The 25,780-nt window shown below is 43.3% G+C and overlaps 1 protein-coding gene across 1 annotated transcript in view; it reads left to right on the forward strand.

Moving 5' to 3' along the window:
• The window catches only part of def8 (differentially expressed in FDCP 8 homolog), an 83,342-nt gene that overhangs the window by 29,559 nt on the left and 28,003 nt on the right, over window positions 1-25,780 (forward strand). Inside the window, exons 3-6 of the mRNA XM_070898164.1 lie at window positions 4,804-4,898; window positions 6,186-6,335; window positions 19,463-19,604; window positions 25,510-25,674. Coding sequence (XP_070754265.1) covers window positions 4,804-4,898; window positions 6,186-6,335; window positions 19,463-19,604; window positions 25,510-25,674 — 552 coding nt within the window. The remainder of the gene's footprint in view (window positions 1-4,803; window positions 4,899-6,185; window positions 6,336-19,462; window positions 19,605-25,509; window positions 25,675-25,780) is intronic.

Raw genomic sequence — 25,780 nt, forward strand, 5'->3', positions numbered from 1 at the left:
TGGTCAAATAAAGTATTAGAATATACAGGCTCCATTGGATCAGCAAAGAGCGTTTCACTCTGCATCCGTTGGGCCAGTTGTGAGCCACATAACAAAGAGCCATGTGACTGCTGAAAGAGAAAGCTAAGGCTGAAGTAACCAGTCTTGTGATTCCCTGAAGAAAGACAGGAGGTACATTAGAGAAATTACGTAATGCATACCCAGAGAACGAAAACCGTTGAGGCAGCAGTCGACTTCCTTCATTTGTTTTTAACTTGGCAACTGAATCTTTTGAGTTAAATGAATGTTAAATGAATGTAAAATAAAAGGTGTGACTTGAGTCTGAAATGTTAAGTTTTTTTTTGCTGATCTATTTTAAAACCACTACAGGCTTAAAAATGAATCAGCTATAGAAACATAGAAAATAGGTGCAGGAGTAGGCCCTTCGAGCCTGCACGCCATTCAATGAGTTCATGGCTGAACATGCAACTTCAGTACCCCATTCCTGCTTTCTCGCCATACCCCTTGATCCCCCTAGTAGTCAGGACTACATCGAACTTCTTTTTGAATATATTTAGTGAATTGGCCTCAACAACTTTCTGTGGTAGAGAATTCCACAGGTTCAAACTGTCACAGGACAGAGAGTGGAGAGCACCAGTTCCCACTGTCACAGGACAGAGAGTGGAGAGCACCAGTTCAAACTGTCACAGGAGAGAGAGTGGCGAGCACCAGTTCAAACTGTCACAGGACGGGAGAGTGGAGAGCACCAGTTCCCACTGTCACAGGACGGGAGAGTGGAGAGCACCAGTTCCCACTGTCACAGGAGCATCCAGTCGTGCCCCGGTAGCTGCCCCCAAAGGAAGTGGAGTGTGGGAAATTGCACTCCGCTTCCATTGAGGGGTGGTAAGGCCAATTCTGTGGCAGGAGCAGGACTTCCACGCTGGGGGTTAAAATTCCCGGCCCCAGAAGGTTACCGCCCCCAAGATGGGAGCCTGTGCGGGGAGGTGGAGGGGAGACGGGGGCGGGGGATGGAGGGGAGAGTGGTGGAGGTGGGGGGGTGGAGAAACCCAGGGCGGGGCCACATTGCAGCAGAGGTCTGGGGGGGGGCGAAGTGTGTTGGAGGGTCGGGCCTGGGGGCTCTGTGCCTCGGTGCGGGGAGTGTTCAGAGTGGGGTGGACGGGTTGACTGCGCAGATGGCGATTGGTGGATGTTGTGTGGTTGGCGTCGCGGGGGCGTGGCTCCGGGGTGGCTGGGGCTGGGGGCTCGACATCCGGGGGTGTTCGGCATTTGGGAAGGTTTCTGACGGGGCGGGTTGGGTGCAGGGGAAGTGTTCCCGATGTTGAGTGGGTCCGTAGCCGGTGGGGGGGGGGGTGGGGGGGCACTTTCTTGGGAATGGGGGGTGGGCTGTTTGGTGCTGGGATTGGGAGAGACTTCTTCACTCGGGGAGTTGTTGGCCTGTGGGGATCCCTGCCGCGGAGAGTTGTTGATGCCAGTTCATTGGATGTGTTCGGGAGGGAGTTGGATGTGGTCCTTGCGGCTGGGGGGGTCGGGAGGTGTGGGAGGGGGTGCGGGGAAGAGGTGCTGGGGTGGGTGATCAGCCATGATCTTGTTGAATGGCGGTGCAGGCTCGAAGGGCCGAATGGCCTATTCCTGCACCTACTTTCTATGTTTCTATGTTTCACCACTCTCTGGGTGAAGTTTCTCCTCATCTCATCTCGGTCCTAAATGGCTTACCCCTTATCCTTAGACTGTGACCCCTGGTTCTGGACTTCCCCAACATTGGGAACATTCTTCCTGCATCTAACCTGTCTTAAACCCCTCAGAATTTTAAACGTTTCTATAAGATCCCCTCTTTCTTCTGAACTCCAGTGAATACAAGCCCAGTTGATCCAGTCTTTCTTGATATGTCAGTCCTGCCATCCCGGGAATCAGTCTGGTGAACCTTTGCTGTACTCCCTCAATAGCAAGAATGTCCTTCCTCAAGTTAGGAGACCAAAACTGTACACAATATTCCAGGTGTGGCCTCACCAAGGCCCTGTACAACTATAGTAACACCTCCCTGCCCCTGTACTCAAATCCCCTCGCTATGAAGGCCAACATGCCATTTGCTTTCTTAACCGCTTGCTGTACCTGCATGCCAAACTTCAATGACTGATGTACCAAGACACCCAGGTCTCGTTGCACCTCCCCTTTTCCTAATCTGTCACCATTCAGATAATAGTCTGTCTCTCTGTTTTTACCACCAAAGTGGATAACCTCACATTTATCCACATTATACTTCATCTGCCATGCATTTGCCCACTCACCGAACCTATCCAAGTCACTCTGCAGCCTCATAGTATCCTCCTTGCAGCTTACATTGCCACCCAACTTGGTGTCATCCGCAAATTTGGAGATACTACATTTAATCCCCTCGTCTAAATCATTAATGTACAATGTAAACAGCTGGGGCCCCAGCACAGAACCTTGCGGTACCCCACTAGTCACTGCCTGCCATTCTGAAAAGTACCCATTTACTCCTACTCTTTACTTCCTGTCTGACAACCAGGTCTCAATCCACGTCAGCACACTACCCCCAATCCCATGTGCTTTAACTTTGCACATTAATCTCTTGTGTGGGACCTTGTCAAAAGCCTTCTGAAAGTCCAAATACACCACATCAACTGGTTCTCCCTTGTCCACTCTACTGGAAACATCCTCAAAAAATTCCAGAAGATTTGTCAAGCATGATTTCCCTTTCACAAATCCATGCTGACTTGGACCTATCATGTCACCTCTTTCCAAATGCGCTGTTATGACATCCTTAATTGATTCCATCATTTTACCCACTACCGATGTCAGGCTGACCAGTCTATAATTCCCTGTTTTCTCTCCCTCCTTTTTTTTTTAAAGTGGGGTTACATTGGCTACCCTCCAATCCATAGGAACTGATCCAGAGTCTATGGAATGTTGGAAAATGACTGTCAGTGTATCTGCTATTTCCAAGGCCACCTCAAGTACTCTGGGATGCAGTCCATCAGGCCCTGGGGATTTATCGGCCTTCAATCCCATCAATTTCCCCAACACAATTTCCCGACTAATAAGGATTTCCCTCAGTTCCTCCTTTTTTACTAGATCCTCTGACCCCTCTTATATCCGGAAGGTTGTTTGTGACCTCCTTAGTGAACACTGAACCAAAGTACTTGTTCAATTGGCCTGCCATTTCTTTGTTCCCCGTTATGACTTCCCCTGATTCTGACTGCAGTGGACCTACGTTTGTCTTTACTAACCTTTTTCTCTTTACATGTCTATAGAAGCTTTTGCAGTCCGTCTTAATGTTCCCTGCAAGCTTCCTCTCGTACTCTTATTTTCCCTGCCCTAATCAAACCCTTTGTACTCCTCTGCTGAGTTCTAAATTTCTCCCAGTCCCCGGGTTCGCTGCTATTTCTGGCCAATTTGTATGCCACTTCCTTGGCTTTAATACTATCCCTGATTTCCGTTGATAGCCACGGTTGAGCCAAATTCCCTTTTTTATTTTTACACCAGACAGGGATGTACAATTGTTGTAGTTCATCCATGCGGTCTCTAAATGTCTGCCATTGCCCATCCACTGTCAACCCCTTAAGTATCATTCGCCAATCTATCCTAGCCAATTCACGCCTCATACCTTCAAAGTTAGCCTTCTTTAAGTTCTGGACCATGGTCTCTGAATTAACTGTTTATTCTCCATCCTAATGTAGAATTCCACCATATTATGGTCACTCTTCCCCAAGGGGCCTTGCACAACGAGATTACTAATTAATTCTCTCTCATTACACAACACCCAGTCTAAGATGGCCTCCCCCCCCCCCCCCCCCCCTCGTTGGTTCCTCGACATATTGGTCTAGAAAACCATCCCTTATGCACTGCAGGAAATCCTCCTCCACTGTTTTGCTTCCAGTTTGGTTAGCCCAATCTATATGCATATTAAAGTCATCCATGATAACTGCTGCACCTTTGCATGCACCCCTCATTTCCTGTTTGATGCCCTCCCCAACATCACTACTACTGTTTGGAGGTCTGTACACCACTCCCACTAACGTTTTTTGCTCTTTGGTGTTCTGCAGCTCTACCCATATAGATTCCACATCATCCAAGCTAATGTCCTTCCTAACTATTGCATTAATCTTCTCTTTAACCAGCAATGCTACCCCACCTCCTTTTCCTTTTATTCTATCCTCCCTGAATGTTGAATACCCTTGGATGTTGAGTTCCCAGTCCTGATCATCCTGGAGCCACGTCTCTGTAATCCCAATTACATCATATCTGTTAACATCTATTTGCACAGTTAATTCATCCACCTTATTACGATTGCTCCTTGCATTAAGACACAAAGCCTTCAGGTTTTTTTTTTTTTTTAACACCCTTTGTCCTTTTAGAATTATGATGTAGTGTGGCCCTTTTTGTTTCTTGCCTTTGTTTACTCGGCTTTCCACTATTGCTTTTTACCTTTTCTACCATCTGTTTCTGACTCCATATTACTTCGCCCTGTCTCACTGCATAGGTTCCCATCCCCCTGCCATATTAGTTTAAACACTCCCGAACTGCATTAGCAAATGTTACCCCCAGGACATCAGTTCCAGTCCTGCCCATTTCTGCAATAAATCTTCTGTAGTGAGATTTATGTAAAGGTGGCTTGGGAATATCGCATAACTGGTTGGGGATGGCAGTATTTGCACAGAATTCTTTCAAACTGAACACATGCTTTAAAATTAATCCCGTAGTTACTTCTAAATCTATTTCTGGATCGTTTTCCCTTTCAGTGGCTCATATTTGCATTAATGAATACTGTTCTTCCTAATCTAGGACTACGTACAGACGCCATGTACAGGGAGGTCAATGCACATCCAGACAGAGTGATGGATCTTGGCCTGGCTGAGGATCACTTCTCGAAACCAGTGGTGAGTATTGATTTAAAAAAAATATATATATATGTGTATATATCATTGAAATGCTCTTAGCAATTGAAATGTCTTGCATATCTGCATTACCACAAAATGCTTGAGTATAAACTCGAAGAAGTACTTGAGTTCTGTGTACACGGTCTGGTTTCACAGGGAATGAAGCTGAATATCTTGTAAATTATTTTTGTGGTCTTCATCCCAAGTGTGATGCCAGTGAAATAATTTTGTTCCAGTACAGATTCCTCCACCTAGAATGTTCATTATATTCTGTAGTGTAACCTTCTGTGGAATGCTATTTGGATTAGAGTTAAAATTGTTTGTATTGTGCTTTATGATGACTCTATTCTCTGAACATGAGCTCTTTGTTCTTGAATATTTGTTCTCGAGATTAAAAAACTGCCTCAAGCATGAGGTAATAACAGATTTCTCTCTCTTTCCCAAATTGTGGAACAATCTAACAGAAATCTATTTTTACAAACATGGGGGGTGGGGGTCAATTTCTCTCTGCTGTGCTCCAAAATAGAGGGCAAAAAATGAATGTGGTGCAAAGTAAAAATGGGCATTAATCATTTGCGGCTGAATAGCAATGCACACAAACCACCTCCATGGCTTTGCTGGTGTCTGTACCTGAAGAGGGTAAATTGTGTCCAGAAAAACCTCGTGCTACTGATTCTATGGCTGCCATTTAGGTGCTTTCTGTCTTGAGGGAAAAATATTTCTCGTAAAATCTTTATTTTTCACGTTTTTGAATATTAAAAGTACATAGCTGCTTCTGTATGCAAAATGCTGTTGTTCTTTTACACTTGGTGATGGGGATTGTGTTAGTGCTGTGCTACATGTCTTTTTGCAATGTGGCTCATTTGGAGGCACAAGGAAACCACCACATCCCCCTTGACAACTGCTGAAGGCATTCGCCTGGATGTCTTCTGAGCCGCTGGCACCTGCTTTCATACCGCTGAGTAGGAAACTACTCTCATTGTACAGCTGTTCCATGCCATCTGGAATAAAGAGACCCCACAGTCAATCCAGCACACCGCTCAGGTCCTGGTAAGTGCACATCCAATGCACTCCACACTAATTGCTCCCAGACAGCATCAGGAGTGGAAGGTTGCCCCTGGTATGTTGCATCCAGCTGTTGGTCAGAAAAGTATGCATGCATGCTTGTTTACAGGTTTTAGTGCTGGCTTCTGTTTCTGGGCCATTCTTAAAATAAACACACAAAGAATTTAATGTTCTTCACTTTGGCCATTGTTTGCTTTCTGAAGTGATGTTTGTATTATGCAGGGTTCATTTGTGGCATTGGACATTGAAAATCTGAAGCGTGCAATTGATGAAGTGAAACAAGTTATATTAGACATGCCGGAACACTCGGAGAAGCAGAAAGATGCCGTTGTTAAACTTATTCATCTCCGGCTTAAACTACAAGAACTGAAGGTTTGAAATTTCCTTTGTAAAAAAAATAAAAATAAAATTATATATTTTTTGCAATCCTGAATGAAGGGAGAGTAACTACAAAATGATGCACACTAGTGTACTAATCTGCTGGACAATAGAGGGACAGGATGTGGGTTTCTATCCACAGTATTCCATTAGTCGTGTAGCAGGAGGGGGTAGAAAGGGGAGCATCAAGAAGATGCTAATTGTCCTTTCAGTGGTGAGGGAAAATGCTCTTGCACACATCTTGTCAAGTAACATCGGCAAAGGCTTCGAACGAGCTGTTTGCCTCCTTGGATAAGAATATTACATCGCACCTTGTTGAAAAAAAAAGGGGACAGGGATAAATCCAGCAACACAGGCCAGCCAGCCTCACCTCGGAGGTGGGGAAACTTTACTACATTTCTGGATTATTGTCTCAAACAGTGAGGTGAATAGTAGCAGACTTCAGAAGGACATAGACTGGTGAAATGAGTAGACACGCGGCAGATGTAATTTAATGCAGAAAAATGAGAAGTGATTCATTTTGGTAAGATTATAAACTAAATGTTACAATTTTAATGGGGTGCAGGAACAGAGACACCTGGGGGTGTATGTACAAGTCTTTGAAGGCAGCAAGCCAAGTTGAGATGGCTGTTAAAAAGGCATATGGCATTCTTGGCTTTATTAATAGAGGCATTGAAGCGAGGAAGATCGAGAAGAGGATTGGCGCGATGATGCAGCCCTGCTTGACCCTGATCCGGACGTGGATTGGATCTGTGATGGATCTGTTGGATCATGGCTTGCATGGATGATGTGGAATCTATATGGGTAGAGCTGCAGAACACCAAAGGGCAAAAAACGTTAGTGGGAGTTGTGTACAGACCTCCAAACAGTAGTAGTGATGTTGGGGAGGGCATCAAACAGGAAATTAGGGGTGCATGCAATAAAGGTGCAGCAGTTATAATGGGTGACTTTAATATGCACATAGATTGGGCTAGCCAAACTGGAAGCAATACGGTAGAGGAGGATTTCCTGGAGTGCATAAGGGATGGTTTTCTCGACCAATATGTTGAGGAACCTACTAGGGGGGAGGCCATCTTAGACTGGGTGTTGTGTAATGAGAGAGGATTAATTAGCAATCTCGTTGTGCGAGGCCCTTGGGGGAGAGTGACCATAATATGGTGGGATTCTGCAATAGGATGGAGAATGAAACAGTTAATTCAGATACCATGGTCCAGAACTTAAAGAAGGGTAACTTTGAAGGTATGAGGCGTGAATTGGTTAGGTTAGATTGGCGAATGATACTTAAGGGGTTGACAGTGGATGGGCAATGGCAGACATTTAGAGACCGCATGGATGAACTACAACAATTGTACATTCCTGTCTGGCGTAAAAATAAAAAAGGAAAGGTGGCTCAACCGTGGCTATCAAGGGAAATCAGGGATAGTATTAAAGCCAAGGAAGTGGCATACAAATTGGCCAGAAACAGCAGCGAACCCGGGGACTGGGAGAAATTTAGAACTCGGCAGAGGAGGACAAAGGGTTTGATTAGGGCAGGGAAAATGGAGTACAAGAAGAAGCTTGCAGGGAACATTAAGACGGATTGCAAAAGTTTCTAGATATGTAAAGAGAAAAAGGTTAGTAAAGACAAACGTAGGACCCCTGCAGTCAGAATCAGGGGAAGTCATAACGGGGAACAAAGAAATGGCAGGCCAATTGAACAAGTACTTTGGTTCGGTATTCACTAAAGAGGACACAAACAACCTTCTGGATATAAAAGGGGTTAGAGGGTCTAGCGAGGAGGAACTGAGGGAAATCCTTATTAGTCGGGAAATTTTGTTGGGGAAATTGATGGGATTGAAGGCCGATAAACCCCCAGGGCCTGATGGACTGCATCCCAGAGTACTTAAGGAGGTGGCCTTGGAAATAGCTGATGCATTGACAGTCATTTTCCAACATTCCATTGACTCTGGATCAGTTTCTATCGAGTGGAGGGTAGCCAATGTAACCCCACTTTTTAAAAAAAGGAGGGAGAGAGAAAGCAGGCAATTATAGACCGGTCAGCCTGACCTCAGTAGTGGGTAAAATAATGGAATCAATTATTAAGGATGTCATAGCAGCGCATTTGGAAAGAGGTGACATGATAGGTCCAAGTCAGCATGGATTTGTGAAAGGGAAATCATGCTTGACAAATCTTCTGGAATTTTTTGAGGATGTTTCCAGTAGAGTGGACAAGGGAGAACCAGTTGATGTGGTATATTTGGACTTTCAGAAGGCTTTCGACAAGGTCCCACACAAGAGATTAATGTGCAAAGTTAAAGCACATGGGATTGGGGGTAGTGTGCTGACGTGGATTGAGAACTGGTTGTCAGACAGGAAGCAAAGAGTAGGAGTAAATGGGTACTTTTCAGAATGGCAGGCAGTGACTAGTGGGGTACCGCAAGGTTCTGTGCTGGGGCCTCAGCTGTTTACACTGTACATTAATGATTTAGATGAGGGGATTAAATGTAGTATCTCCAAATTTGCGGATGACACCAAGTTGGGTGGCAGTGTGAGTTGCGAGGAGGATGCTATGAGGCTGTAGATTGACTTGGATAGGTTAGGTGAGTGGGCAAATGCATGGCAGATGAAGTATAACGTGGATAAATGTAAGGTTATCCACTTTGGTGGTTAAAAACAGAGACAGACTTTTATCTGAATGGTGACATATTAGGAAAAGGGGAGGTGCAACGAGACCTGGGTGTCATGGTACATCAGTCATTGAAGGTTGGCATGCAGGTACAGCAGGCGGTTAAGAAAGCAAATGGCATATTGGCCTTCATAGCGAGGGGATTTGAGTACAGGGGCAGGGAGTTGTTGCTACAGTTGTACAGGGCCTTGGTGAGGCCACACCTGGAGTATTGTGTACAGTTTTGGTCTCTTAACTTGAGGAAGGACATTCTTGCTATTGAGGGAGTGCAGCGAAGGTTCACCAGACTGATTCCCGGGATGGTGGGACTGACCTATCAAGAAAGACTGGATCAACTGGGCTTGTACTCACTCGAGTTCAGAAGAATGAGAGGGGACCTCATTGAAACGTTTAAAATTCTGACGGGTTTAGACAAGTTGGATGCAGGAAGAATGTTCCCAATGTTGGGGAAGTCCAGAACCAGGGGTCACAGTCTAAGGATAAGAGGTGAGCCATTTAGGACCGAGATGAGGAGAAACTTCTTCACCCAGAGAGTGGTGAACCTGTGGAATTCTCTACCACAGAAAGTAGTTGAGGACAATTCACTAAATATATTCAAAAGGGAGTTAGATGAAGTACTTACTTTAGGGGGATCAAGGGGTATGGCGAGAAAGCAGGAAGGGGGTACTGAATTTGCATGTTCAGCCATGAACTCATTGAATGGCAGTGCAGACTAGAAGGGCCGAATGGCCTACTCCTGCACCTATTTTCTATGTTTCTATGTCATCGTGAGCAATCGGAGGATGGTGACAAACGTTTGGGGGCAACTGAAACGGAGGAGGACGCTCCATAGTCCCTCGCGGTTGACAGTGTCAAAGGCCTTTGTAAGGTCAAAGAAGGCCATGTACAATGGTTGGTGCTGTTCCCTGCATTTTTTTGCAGTTGTCACGCCGTAAAAATCATGTCTGTTGTACCCTGTAAGTGGACGAAATCCGCACTGTGACTCCGGGAAGAGCTCCTCAGCCAACCCTCTTCTCGATCTTTCTCGTTGCAGTGCTCCACCTCACACTCAACAAATTCCCTGCTGGAATGGAACTAAACTACAGAACCAGTGGGAACCTGTTCAACCGTCATCGTCTCCAGGCCAGATCCAAGACCATCCCAAACTCTGTCGTCGAACTACAGTAAGCAGACGACGCTTGCGTCTGCGCACTCCAAGTCATCGTCAGCATCTTCCCTGAGGCGTACAAAAGCATGGGCCTTACACTAAATATCCGTAAGACAAAGGTCCCCCACCAATCTGACCCCGCCACACAGCACTGCCCCCCAGTCATCAAGTTCCACGGTGTGGCCCTGGACAACGTGGACCACTTTCCATACCTAGGGAGCCTACTATCAGCAAGGGCAGACATCGACGACAAGGTTCAACATCATCTCCAGTGCATCAGCGCAGCCTTCGGCCGCCTGAGGAAGAGGGTGTTCGAAGATCAGCCCTCTAATCTGGCACCAAGCTTATGGTCTACAGGGCTGTAGTGATACCTGCCCTCCTGTATGGCTCCGAGACGTGGACCATATACATTAGACACCTCAAATCGCTGGAGAAACACCACCAACATCCTGCAAATCCCCTGGGAGGACAGACACACCAACATTAGTGTCCTCGATCAAACCAACATTCCCAGCATCGAAGTACTGACCACACTCGACCAGCTCAATTGGGCAGGCCACATTTTATCGAGTATGCGAACAGACTCCCAAAGCAAGCGCTCTACTCGGAACTCCTACACGTCAAGCGAGCCCAAGGTGGGCAGAGGAAACGTTTCCAGGACACCCTCAAAGCCTCCTTGATAAAATGCAACATCCCCACTGACACCTGGAAGTCCCTGGCTAAAGACCGCCCTAAGTGGAGGAAGTGCATCTGGGAGGGCGCTGAGCACCTTGAGTCTCGTAGCCGAGAGTGTGCAGAAAACAAGCGCAGGCAGCGGAAGGAACGCGCAGCAAACCAGTCCCACTCACCCTTTCCTTCAATGACTGTTTCCCACCTGTGACAGAGATTGTAATTCCCGTATTGGACTGTTCAGTCACCTAAGAACTCACTTTTAGAGTGGAAGCAAGTCTTCCTCGATTTCGAGGGACTGCCTATGATAATGAATAGAGGCAGAGTACAAAAACAAGGAAGTGAGACTAAAACTGTAAGTCACTGGTTAGGCTTCAGCTGGAGTATTGTGTCCAGTTCACATACTTTAGGAATGATGCCAAAGCCTCTGAGAGGGTGCAGAGAAGTGTTACTAGAACGATGCCATGGATGAAAGACCAGTTATGTAGAGAAACTAGGGTTATTCTCCTTGGAGCAGAGAAGGTTGGGGGGAGATTTGATGGAGGTGTTTAAAATCCATGAAGGGTTTGATAGAGTAAATAAGGAGAAAATATTTCCAGTGGCAGAAGGGTCAGTAACCAGAGAACACAGATTGGCAAAAGAACCAGAGGCAACATGAGGGAAAAAAAAATTATGCAGTGAGTTATGATCTGTAAAGCACTGCCTGAAAGGGTGGTGGAAGTCGATTCAGTAGTAACTATCAAAAGAGAATTGGATGAATACTTAAGAGTATAATGAGCAAGGGAGTGGAACTAATTGGGTAGCTCTTTCAAAAAGGCATAATAGGCCAAATGGCTGCCTTTTGTACTGTATCATTCAATGATTCTGTGTGAGGGGGCAGGATTCAACAGAAGTATTTTGTTTAAGCAAGATGGTTTTGCTTTTTGTTTTTAGTCCCAGTGCTGAGAAATGCAGAATGGTGCCATCAAACCATTGCATTTCTAGCAATATTCCTCAACAACAATAGTTTGCTATTCATAAAGCATCTTTACCTTGGAAAAATGTAAAGCACTGCTTCGAGGCATAATGCTAAATATGGACACCAAGCCAAAAGTGGAGATGTTGAGAGAACTGACCAAAAGCTTAATCAAAAAAGTGGGCTTTAATAGGGTCTTCAAGGAAGATAGGAAAATGTTTAGGGAATTCTTATGTATGGGGCTAAAGTGGCTCAAACGACCGCCATGAATAATGAGGCTGTGGTGAGGGTCGTATGCAGTCCGCGGAACAGTGTGTTTGTGGCGGGGGGGGGGGGGGGGGGCGGGCGGGGCGGGGGGGGTGCGGGCATGGGAGGTTTGTAAGACTTGAGATTACAGCAATGAAGAGGGCCCAGGCCATTGAGGATTTTAAATACAAGGATGGAAATTCTAAAGTTGAGACCTTGGATCAATAAGGACAGGGGTATTGGATAGCAGTACTTGGTGTAGGATAGGATACAGGCAAAAGAGTTTTGGATGAGCTGAAGTTAAGAGGGTGGGGAATGGCAACCCAGCCAGATAAGCATTGGAATAATCTAATCTGGAGATGACCAAGGCATAGATAAGGGTTTTGGCGGCAGAGGCGGGCAAAGTTTTAGGTGGAAGTAGGTGGTCTTAATGGTATGGATATAGGGTTGAAAGCTCAGCTCGGGGACAAATAGGATGCCGAGTTGGAAACCGCCTGGTTCATGCTTAAACATTGGCTGGGGAGGAGGAAGGAGTTGGCGGCAAGAGTACGGAGTTTGTGGCAGGGGCTGAAGGTGATGGCTTTAGTCTTTGTTTAGCTGGAGGAAATTGCGGCTCATCCAAGACTGGATTTTCAACAAGCATCTGACCGCACAGAGGCAGTGGCGAGAGGTACTGATGAGTAGAGTTGGAGGTCATCAATGTACATGTGAAGCTGAGCCTCCACTCTTTGGATGATGTTGCCATGGCGCACCAAGTAAATGAGTTATTGGGCCAAAAGTGGAAGCATTTGGGCTGTTTAGCATTGAAATAGTGGGAAGTTGATAACTCTAAACTTGCCCAAAAGTGATGGGGTGGGGTTCCTATATGTCCGGACTAGAATTTGGTGAATTTAGATTGGAAATTGTGTGGCTGATTATAGACATCTGCCCGTGCAAAAACCGGGTATAACTATTCTAAAATCACTGCTATACTAGAATGTTGGAGCCTGATTTTTTTTTCTGAATTTTTTTTTTTTCTTCACTGACTAGATTATTGATTACAATTTGATGTTTACACATCATAGGCAGCCCCTCGGAATTGAGGAAGATTTGCTTCCACTCCTAAAGTGAGTCCTTTGGTGGCTGAACAATCCAATGCGAGAGCCACAGACCCTGTCGCAGGTGGGACAGATATTCGTCGGGGGGTGGGTGGGACTGATTTGCTGCACGCTCCTTCCACTGCCTGTGCCTGACCTCTTCACGCTCGCGCTGTTGAGATTCGAAGAGCTCAACGCCCTCCCGGATGCACTTTCGCCACCTAGGGCAGTCTTCGGCCAGGGATTCCCAGGTGTCAGTGGTGATGTCGCACGTTACCAGGGAGGCTTTGAGGGTGTCCTTGTACCGTTTCCGCTGCCCACCTTTGGCTCGTTTGCCGTGAAGGTGATCGAATGTGGTCAGCACTTCAATGCTGGGGATGTTAGCCTGGGCAAGGACACTGATGTTGGTCCGCCTGTCCTAGGGGATTTGCAGGATCTTGCGGATCTTGCACTATGTACGTATCAGCAAGAAATTTTAAACTTTCATTTAATGGTGAAGCCCATTCAAAATCAATATTCTGTTTGGAGATTAATTTTACATGTCGAATGAATTGTAGATTTCTTGTACTGTTTGTAGAAAAAAAATACCAAGATATTGCTGCTGCAGACAACTGCTCTCCACTTTGTATGAACCGTCAAGTGCTCAACTTCCTCCAGTTAGGTTCGGTAAACGTGTGAATGCTTGCAGTATCCCCATTAATGACCAGTTCAGATGGCATTCAGGTGATGGGTATTTGGATATATCAGCCATTCAGCAAGAGTGCTTTTGAACCAATTATTTTTTTCTCATTTATATGAAGCATTGTAATCAACTGCAGATGTTTAAAAATATAGCAGCTAATTCCCCAAATGTCCATTTTTCTTGCATTGGTTATGCTGTCATTACCATCTCCTGTGCTCAGCTGAGAGATTTTGTTTCAACTGTACATTCTCAAGCTGACTTTATATTTATTCTGTTTTGGGGTTTGATGAAAGCGCACTGTAGATGATCGCAGTCCTTTGTGAAGGCAATGGTATAATATTGTAAAAATAATATGCAATATTTTATTTACTGTAACAAATGATATAATCAGCAGAGCTAGCAGATGCACTTGGATTTTTCAGTGCAGTGCTTTGCGAAGGATAAATTGTGTGCGCGTTTTTAATGAACGATGCTTCCATGTTGTGCATTTTAACATCCATTGGGTTTAGAAAACATTTTTGTTCTTTGCATCCGAGTAAATTTTATGTACATAATATGTCAGCCACTGTCATCACATTGTGTCACTGATAATGGAGGGTTCAGAATTTCCTCAAAGAATGGGCTGGATAGCACTTGAACAGAAATTATGCCAGAATTTATGCTGGTTTGTGTGTTGATCTTGCTGATGGGAACTTGTACTTAAATTCCTTGCAGAGTTCATTTGCCTATGCCGGAATGTAAAAATGGGCACAAATCAAGTGCAACTTCAGCAATGCTGTCTTGCATCTAATTTCTATATAGGGCCCAAGTTTCCCCAGGAGTTGCTCCTGTTATTTTTGGAGCAACTTGATTTTTCTGGAGTATCTTAAGTCGCAATTCTGCACATTTAATTTGGTCCAATGTGAGTGAGTTAGTTAGGAATTTTTTAGTTTAGTTTTGTTCAAAAGGGGGCCATTTAAGCCAGTCTGGCCAGCTAAACATCTTCTCATGAAGCATAAAACCATCAATAATTAAAAAATAAAGCTTAAGTCCTACCTTCATATTGGGCCAGGGAAGTCAGCGGGCCGGGAGGCCACTCAGCTGGGGGTAGGGACGGGAGAACTCACCCAGGAGAACAAACCGGCAGGCAGGCAGGAGAGAGAACTCAGAATGCACCGGCAAGAGAACTCAGAATGCAGGAGAAAGCATCGGCAAACCCTTCAGCCAGGGCCAGGTGCGGGAGAATGCACCGGCAAGCCCTTCGACCAGGGCTAGGGGTGGTGAGCCGGCAGGGCGAGGAGCTACTGCGCATGCGGACAGCTTACGGCACTGTTTTCGGCGCAGGGCTGTAGCTCTGCCCCCTACTGCTTTTGCCACGTCATGCCAAGCCCTAGGATGGTCCATGGAGCTACATTTTCACCGCCGTTTTTGGAGTAGAAAATCAGTACACCACGGGTAAGTGCGCTGGAAAAGGGGGTTAGGGAAACTTTGGGCCTATATGCTGAATGTTGGAACAGAGGCTTAAATTAATGCTTGTTTCAGTTAGTTATAACAGAGTTGATCAAAACTGTAACCTGGATGCTAATATTTATTCATTCTATATTTCTTTAAATAATTAAACTTGTTAATTAATTAAACTTTTTTTCACACTTCACCCTTGATAAGTGCACATATTCAGGAAGTCCAAATGAGAATTTTTATGAAACCAGATTTGAATAGACGCTCCAACTAGATTACATGATCTCATGCAACCACCTTTATAATTGTATTTCTGAATTGGACCAGTATTTATTTATTTATTATTATATGCTTGCAAAGTGTCTCCTACCCAACCTCTCTTTAAGCAAATTATATCATATATTAACGAAGAAGTAAATGATTCTAAGAACTCTACAGTTCAGAGAATCCTAGGAACTTGCAGCGCAGAAAGAGGCCATTTAGCCCGTCATGGCTGTGCTGGCTCGTTGAAAGAGCAGTCGGGCTTAGTCCCACATTCCGTAACCCTGTAAGTTCCTCATCCTCAACTACCTGTCCCAGTCCCTTTTTTAAAAAAAAAAAGTTATTTATCGAATCAGCTTCCACCACCTTTTCAGGTAGAGCGTTCCCGATCCCGACAACTGAGTGAAAATGTTTCTCCTCCTCATCACGCCTCAATCTTTTGCCAATGATTTTAAATTTATGACCTCTGATTATCGACCCACTCACCGGAGGGAGTAATTTTTCTCTCTACTATATCGAAATGTCTCATCATCTTGTAACCCTCTATAGGTCACCTCTTAACTTTCTCTGTTCCAAGGAGAATAGTCATAACTTTTCCAACCTCTCCTCACAACTGAAGACCCGCATCCTTGGTAACATCCTCGTAAATCTTTTCTGTACCCTTTCTAAGGCTTTTACATCTTTCCTAAAGTGTGGTGCCCAGAATTGTCCAGCTGAGGCCTAGCCAGTGATTTTATAAAGTTCCAACATGATCTTTTTATTTTTAATGTTCTATTCCTTTATTTATAAATCCAAGTAACCCATATGCTTTTTTAACCATCTGATCAACTTACCCTGCCACCTTTTTAAGGACTTGTAAATATGGACACCAAGGTCTCTCTGCTCATCTACACTTCTCAAAATCGTGCCATATATAGTATACCCTCTTTCCATATTAGTCCTCCCAAAGTGCATCACTTTACACTTTGCTGCATTGAATTCCATCTGCCACGCTTTTCCCCATTTCTATGTCATCCTGAAGCCTATAACTACCCTCATTACTATCTACTACGCTGCTAAGTTTTGTATTATCTACAAATTTTCTAATGCTCCCGACACTCAAGTCTAGGTTGCCTATAACGATTGAAGAGAGTAATGGACCCAAAGCTAATCCTTGGGGAACGGCACTGAAAACCATCTTCCAGTCTGAAAAACATCCATCCATCCAATGCCATACTTTGTTTCCTGTCACGGAGCTAATTTTGTATCCATACCGCCACTTTCCTGTTAATTCTAGGGGTTTCCATCTTCTTAATAAACCTCCTGTGTGGCACTTTGTCAAATGCCTTCTGAAAATTCATACATACAACATCTACTGTACTACCTTGATCAACCTTCTCTGTTATCTTATCAAAGTATTCATTCAAGTTAGGCGGATACAATTTGCCTTTAACAAATCCATGCTGGCTCTTCTTGATTAACCCATGCCTTTCAAAATGAAATTTTATTTTGTCCCTGATAATGGTTTCCAATCATTTCCCCACTGCTGATATTAGGCTGACTGGCCTGTAGTTTCCTGGTTTATGCCCCTCCCCTTTCTTGAATAGTGACAAATTAGCAACCCTCCAGTCCTCTGGCAGTACCCCTGTATCCAATGAGGATTGAAAGATTGTGGCCAATACCATTGCTATTTCTACCTTTGCTACTTTCAGCAACCTAAGATACATTCCATCTGAACCAGGTGACTTACCAACTTTCAGTAATGCTAATCTTTTTAGTTTGTCTTCTCTATTACCAACCTACAGTTGTGCTTTAGTTATTTGCAAAACATAAGAGATGGAATGAAACTTCATGACCACAGTTCTTTAGAAATTACACACGTACACTAATGCTCTGAATCTTGCTATTTATGCATTCGGGTTAAATGTTCATTTAAATAAGTTGGCGCATGAGGGAAATGTGAAAAAGTATTTGAATCTTGAGGGCAGACATTGCAGTTTCTATAACATTTAAAATTATTTATATAGAATGAAATAAAAATAATATTTTTGTGCAAGGAAGTGTTACGTTATCGATGTGCCTCCTTTCCTAAACAAATTAAAAGCACCAGACCTGAGAAATGCAGATATTCCTCCACTTATGTTGATCTCTGGTGACCTTGCGTCTTGCTGAATTTAATTTTTGGATGTACATCTATGCCAGCAATGCTGGCATCAATGCAGGAAACTGAGCTGGTTTTTTTCATGTGGACGAAGCTATGCGAATGAGCAACAGATGGTTTTGGTGGGTATATATCAGAAGAGACATTCAAGATCAAGGAAATCCGCACAGCCATGTTTCTGCACTAAATCGACACACTCAGTTGCACAAATTTTCTTTTGGGCGGGGGGGGGCGGCAGGGAAAGCAGCTCAACTTTTTTCTTGCTCCATAGTTATGTCGTAAAATTCCAGTAACTTCCGTAACAATATTAACCAGCTCCCTTTACTCTATAGCCGCAGGAGGGTATATTCTACTGCAACATTATGATATCTGTTCCCCACATGAGCGCTTCGTTATAGATAGTTCTGTGCTGTGGATTTCTTTTCTGTCTCTCCAGAACTAGATTCTGTACTCCAATCCCCTCGCTATGAAGGCAAATGGCATGTTGGCCTTCATAGCGAGGGGATTTGAGTACAGGGGCAGGGAGGTGTTACTACAGTTGTACAGGGCCTTGGTGAGGCCACACCTGGAGTATTGTGTACAGTTTTGGTCTTCTAACTTGAGGAAGGACATTCTTGCTATTGAGGGAGTGCAGCGAAGGTTCACCAGACTGATTCTCGGGATGGCGGGACTGACATATCAAGAAAGACTGGATCAACTGGGCTTGTATTCACTGGAGTTCAGAAGAATGAGAGGGGATCTCATAGAAAAGTTTAAAATTCTGAGGGGTTTAGACAGGTTAGATGCAGGAAGAATGTTCCCAATGTTGGGGAAGTCCAGAACCAGGGGTCACAGTCTAAGGATAAGGGGTAAGCCATTTAGGACTGAGATGAGGAGAAACTTCTTCACCCAGAGAGTGGTGAACCTGTGAAATTCTCTACCACAGGAAGTTGTTGAGGCCAATTCACTAAATATATTCAAAAAGGAGTTAGATGTAGTCCTTACTACTAGGGGTATGGCGAGAAAACACAAATGGGATACTGAAGTTGCATATTCAGCCATGAACTCATTGAATGGTGGTGCAGGCTCGAAGGGCCGAATGGCCTACTCCTGCACCTATTTTCTATGTTTCCTTGATACCTCATTTAGGGCCCTTGCAGGCAGTAGAAAGAGAAGCCTAGGATTAGCCTGCTGTGACATCCACTGTCCACCTGCCATTAATTCGGACTATATTGGCTCCCGGTTCAGCAACGGCCTTTAAAATTCTCATCCTTGTTTTTAACTTTCTTCATGGCGTCGCCCCTGCCTATATCTGTATCCACCTCCAGCCCTACAATAGATCTAGGCAGCTAAGTGCTCACCTGTGCAGGTATACCAGGTTTGAAGCAATCCCCATATAATGGTGCTACACTTGTCTCAGAACTGTTTGACACTTTTGCTTTCTTCTTGTAGAATCGATGAGATTGCTGCGCTCCTCTGATTCTGGCCTCTTGCATTTCCCTGATTTTCTTCGCTCCGTGTTGGGGGTCGTTCCTTCAGCTGCCAAGGTCCTAAGCTCAGGAATTCCCTACCAAAACCTCTCCTCCCCTCTACCTGTCTCCTCCTACACTCCATAAAACTTTCCTCTTTGACTAAGCTTTTGGTCATCTGTCCTAGTATCTCCTTGTGTGATGCGGTGTCAAATTTTGTTTCTGTGAAGCACCTTGGGTCATTTTACTATGTTAAAGATGTTATGTAAATGCAAGTTGTTAGGAAATGGTTAAATCTGTGAATTTGGTAGTGTGGCCTCCACATGAGCATATGGTCCTCAGTTACAAAGTTACTGTGAATAGATTTTTAACTTTTTTTTTGGCTTTCTTTAAAGGATCCTGATGAGGATGAGCCAAATATTCGAATTCTGCTTGAACATCGATTCTACAAGGAGAAAAGCAAAAGTGTCAAACAGTTCTGTGACAAGTGTAGCACCATTATATGGGGCTTGCTTCAAACCTGGTATACCTGTACAGGTGAGCACTTAGCTGCCTAAATCTATTTAGAATAAAAGCAGCATATCCAATTGTTGTTTTTGAATATCCACTTTGGAATAATGCGTCTTTAATAAAATACATGTTTTAGAATTGCAAGAAGACATTCATAAACTTGCAAACTGGGCATATAATTGGCAAATTAATTTCAACACGTGAGATATTACATTCTGGGAAGTAAAATAAGATGGTCACGTATTATTTGGAAAATTAGAATCTAAATGGCGAAGATGAGCAAAGGGATCTCTGGGTTTACACACACATCACAAAGTGCTGACGCAGTTTAATAAGACCATTTTTTTTGCAAACCAAGCAGTTGGGTTTATTTCTAGAGATGGAATTGAAAAGTAGAGAAGTTGTGCTAAACTTCTATCAAACCTTGGTTAGACCACACTTGGAGTACTGTGTACAATTCTGGTCACCATATTAAAAGGATATAGAGGCACAGGAGAGGGTGCAAAAAAGATGGTACCAGAAATGCGAGGTTATACCTAATAAGGAAAGGGTGAACAGGCTGGATTTCTTTTCTCTTGATATAATAGAGGTTTATTTTTAAATTATGAAAGGTTTTAATAGAGTAGGGAAGAGCAAAACTAGAGGTTTTCATTAGAAGATAGTCACCAAGAAAACCAATAGGGTATTCAGAAGGAACTTATCACCCAGAGAGAAAGAAAAGAAAGATTTGTATTGCACCTTTCACGACCACCAGATGTCTCAAAGCACTTTACAATGAAGTATTTTTTGAAGTGTAGTCACTGTTGCAATGTGGGAACCGCAGCAACCAATTTGTGAACAGCAAGCTCCTACAAACAGTAATGTGATAATGACCAGATAATCTGTTTGTGATGTTGATTGAGGGATAAATATTGGCCAGGACACCAGGGATAGCTCCCCTGCTCTTAGAAATAGTGCTGTGGGATCTTTTACATCCACCTGAGAGAGCAGACGGGGCCTTGGTTTAACGTCTCATCCGAAAGACAGCACCTCCGACAGTGCAGCACTCCCTCAAAACTGCATTGGAGTGTAGGCCTAGATTTTTGTGCTCAAGTCTCTGGAATGGGACTCAAATCCACGACCTTCTGACTTGGAGGTGAGGGTGCTACCAACTAAGCCACAGCTGACACCGAGTGGTGAAAATGTGGAACTTGCTACCACAGGGAGTGGTTGAGGCGAATCATATAGATGCATTTAAGGGGAGGCTAGATGAGCATATGGGGGAGAAGGGAATAGAGGGTTATGTTGAGAGAGTTAGATGAGGAAAGACTGGTGGAGGCTCGAGTGGAGCATAAAAGCTGGTATGGACTGGTTGGGCCGAATGACCTAGTTCTGTGCTGTATATCTATGTAATCCTGTATTTTGTAATGAGGCTTGTATTTTGCCAAGCTGAATGACTCCGGAGGAGGAAATGGTCCAGTGAAGTTAGTAATTTCCCTTTTCATTTTTGTAAGGTTAATTTTTTAAGTTTTATGCTTCATAGTAACTGAATTTATGAAATTGGAACTCGAATTTTTGTTTGGATTAAATTTGGCATGTGTGTGTGCGTATCTCTCAGTAATAAAATGGCCGCTTACGCATGCACTGTTACTACAGTCACAAGTCTGACTTTAGCAATCTAGCCATTAGACCTTCCCTGATGTGATGCAAGGGCAATATCAGTCAACAATGCCAAAATGCAGTGGACAGAGAACAGTCTCTCCATGGCCAAATCCAAAATGGTTAATCTTTATCACCAGAGTTTGTGCTGTCTGCATTTGAAGGTATCTGGTGAAACCCTTGTCTCAGGAGAATTTCAGTGGCTTTAATGAAAAAAGAATTGGGTAATTTATACTATCGGATAGCTTTTAATAGCAGTATACCGTGGAAAATGAAATGGCCATTAGTGTAGATGACTTTGATCATTTTTCCATTCCTTGTTTTTATGTGACAACTGGCTTTTTTTCTTTCCTCCCTCACCACCCACATATATTTACTTAAGAAGTATTTTCCTTATGATCAAATTTAGCAATAAGCAAGTTGAGACTTCCGATTCTAATTGAGTATTAGTCAGCCTCTGCAATGTTGTCTGGATAGCCCAGAACTTGGAATGCAATTTTTGACATTTACTGCTGCTGTTCTGCAGCCTAAATGTGATGATGGCTCGGCCGTTTCTGTAACACATTAAAATTACTGAAATTGTATGTCTGTCATGTTTTGGGATTTGTTTTGACAATTTTCCCTCAAATTATTGGAGGAAGATGGGGTGGAGGGCAGAGTTAAACAAAATGTATTCGCTCAATGGAATCTTGGCCTTTATTGCAAAGGGGATGGACTATAAAAGCAGGAAAGTCTTGCTACAGCTATACAAGGTATTGGTGAGGCCACACCTGGAATACTGCGTGCAGTTTTGTTTCCATATTTACAAAAGGATATACTTTGGAGGCAGTTCAGAGAAGGTTCACTCGGTTGATTCTGGGGATGAGGGGGTTGACTTATGAGGAAAGGTTGAGTAGGTTGGGCCTCTACTCATTGGAATTCAGAAGAATGAGAGGTGATCTTAGCGAAACGTATAGGATTATAAGGGGGCTTGACAAGGTGGATGCAGAGAGGATGTTTCCACTGATGGGGGAGACTAGAACTAGAGGGCATGATCTTATAATAAGGGGCCGCCCATTTAAAACAGAGATGAGGAGAAATTTCTTCTGAGGGTTGTAAATCTGTGGAATTCGCTGCCTCAGCTGTGGAAGCTGGGACATTAAATAAATTTAAGACAGAAATAGACACTTTCTTAAATGATAAGGGGTTATGGGGAGCGGGTGGGGAAGTGGAGCTGAGTCCATGATCAGATCAGCCATGATCTTGAATGGCGGAGCAGGCTCGAGGGGCTGTATGGCCTACTCCTGTTCCTACTTATGTTCTTGTATATGTTCAAGCTTTTTTTTAAAAAGCAACAGTTAGTTTGTTAAAATGTTAATGATTTAAGCTTTGATGTTGGTTTTTCCATAGACTATAAATAAGATATTAGAAACGGAAAATGCTGGAAACACTCAGCAGGTCAGGCAGCATCTGTGGAGAAAGAAACAGAGTAAATGTTTCAGGTCGAACATTCATCAGAATAATAAGTCACCGATTAGCCTGTCTAGTCAATTAATAAACATGTAACACCCACTTTGATGGGATATCTCTGCCCCTTCTGCTCATGAACTGAAAGATGGAAAAAAAAAACAGGCAATCAGTCAGACCTGCAAACGGAATGTTGTAAGGGCAAGATTTGGCCAGGCTTAGCAGTAATATGCTAGAGAGTAGTTAAGTGTAATTCTGCTTAAGTCAAGTGAAACGATCCACTGATGTGAAGAAATGTAGCAGTTTATTGTGCATTTATTAGAAAGAAAGACTGAAAGGAGAATAAAAATGGAGACATGAAATAACAGTTATGATCAGTTAAAGAAAGAAAGACTTCTATTTCACAATCACTGGACTTTCCAAAGCGCTTTATAGCCAATAAAGTACTTTTGAAGTGTCGCCACTGTTTGTAATGTAGGAAACACAGCAGCCAATTTGCACACAGCAAGTTCCCACAAACAGCAATGTGATAATGACCAGATAATCTGTTTTTGTTATGTTGATTGAGGGATAAATATTGGCCAGGATACTGGGGATAACTCCCCTGCTCTTCGAAATAGTGCCATGGGATATTTTACGTCCACTTGAGAGAGCAGACAGGACTTCGGTTTAATGTCTCATCCGAAAGTCAGCACCTCTGACATTGCAGCACTCCCTCAGTACTGCACTGGAGTGTCAGCCTAGACTTTTGTCCAGTCTCTGGACTGGGACTTGAACCCACAACCTTCAGATTCAGAAGCGCGAGTGCTACCCACTCAGCCGCGGCTGACACTACACAAAGACAAGTTACACTGACGGAATTAAGTAATTCCAATCAGAATGGTTGCTCAGTACCTTCGTGTTCTGTGAAATAAAGCATCTTAATGATTTGCATCTAGCATCGTGTCACCAAGTGTATTCTCAGTCCACCTTAAAAGAAATTGGAAGTATAGGTGCAAATATGATCATGAAATCATACTTCTGGGTTACGCTTTCATATAGTTAGATATTGGGCAATGCGTTCACACTGTTAAGCGCAAGATGTTCAGACTGTTTAGGAAGTGACTTGCACTGAGACTATATAAGGCAGGACGCTAAGCTCGTAACCATATCATATGCCTAATTCAAGATAAAATAGTGCACCCTTACTGATGCTGAAAGATACAAGTCTTGCAGGTATATTTGTAACACTGTGCACTAACCAATTTAACAAACTTGCTTAAGATGCAAATAGCCTTGTTGTTTCCTCCCCCAAGCCTCTTATCTACAGTTATTGACACACCTTCATATTGCCCACCAATTTTGTATCCTTGACTATTTATTTGTTTAAGATGTATTTATTCTTCCTCTGTCCCCAAAGCCTTCCTGCTATTTCTCAGTTTTTGACATGATTATAAAAGTTACCCCACAGCCACGGGAAGTTTTTCTCTTGTGTTGCCAATGGCCAAGTGCTCATTCACCATGGTCCAGGCCTGGCGGCTGGCTGACTTCTGGCTGCATCGTCTGAGTCAGCATCAAAGAACCTCATAAACATCCCCCTCTGGTCCTGACATAAACATGAGGCCCACCTGAGCAACATAAAAAAAATATATAACCTCATGCCAAAAAATACTATTAACTCAGAATTATTATTTAATGGCTTTCTAGCTATATTTCACAAATTGAAAAAAAAATGAAATCTATAGTTTTCCCTTGCCTCCTGCCTTACTGTTTATAAATTTTCTACATGGGTTATAGTTTGCTCTGGGTACTGTAGTTTCATGGTGGGGGTGGGGTGAGAATTCCAAGTCCCCTGATGCATCTCTTGCACATGATTTCTCCACAGGAGGTAGAAATTGACAGGCCTTTCTCCCCAGTAATTGTGTTGCCAGGCTCCAGAAACATTTTGTGACAAACACCTTGCAGGCATTTCTAGCATTAATCGGTTTTATGCACTAGTTTTAGTGACATTTATTTACAGATACTATATTTTTTATGTTGTTCCTTCAAGCTAATATACTCCCCTCCTTTTAAGATGATAAATAGCAGAAAAAGTGTCTCAAGAAATTATTTGGTTCCTTTATTGAACTTTCTGTTTAATGAATGGTTGCTTTGAAAACAATTGATGGATTTGCTCAGTTTTCTTCTGATTACTTAATCCTCTTTGTCACCAACCAAATTGAAGTGCTTTTGATTCGTACACACTTAATTGATGGAATATTTCATTTGATGAAATAAGGACTTAATGTTAACTTTTGCCTTATGAACGTGTCACATGAAGTATGTCACATTGTTGGGTGAAAATATTTTAATTAGGTAAATCGTTACTCATTCATGAGATGTAGAGCAACATTTCCCTGAACAAAACAAAACTGCTCCATTGGTTGTGCTTTAAAGCAGTTTAAATGACTGATAGAGATGTAGTCACATCTGATTTTCATACTGAATATTGCCGATACTTTTGACTGCAAACTAAAGATAATTAGCAAATGGTACAAGGTAACAAACTGATCGGGCTGAAAGGGATTCCCAGGAGACGGTGTTATAATAAGTAGCATAATTCAGTTGTAATGTAATTTGATAACTACTTCAGAGGAAATAAAATGATCTGTTTCAGTACTTTATTTTTTGAAACCCAGCCACACTAAATTAGCGTATTGTACGCTTGCAGTCCAATGTAAAGTCCATATACCAATAGAGAGCATTTTTGCGCAGAAAGGAATGTATTGTCAGGCAGTTAAATACAATAAACTGAGAAGCTGTGGTTGATTTATCCCACTTGATGCTACATGTCACCATTTTTAACTGAGTTTAGTTTCCTTGTTGGCAGGTTGTTACTACCGGTGTCACAGTAAGTGTTTGAACCAAATCACCAAATCCTGTGTCCGATCAAAGGTTAGCCACCAGTCTGAGTTTGAACTCAATATCTGTCCAGAGATTGGACTGGACAGGCAAGATTACCGGTGCGGAGAGTGTCGGCAGCCAATTTCTCTACGTGAGTACACTGTTGTAATCTGCTTTGAAGTATTAAACAATTATCATACTAATTTAAACTTTAAATGAACAGCACATCCTGGAGGATGGGAGGATTTGCATCAAAA

The sequence above is a fragment of the Pristiophorus japonicus genome, chromosome 13 (genome assembly GCF_044704955.1).
Source record: "Pristiophorus japonicus isolate sPriJap1 chromosome 13, sPriJap1.hap1, whole genome shotgun sequence".
NCBI classification, from domain to species: Eukaryota; Metazoa; Chordata; class Chondrichthyes; family Pristiophoridae; genus Pristiophorus; species Pristiophorus japonicus.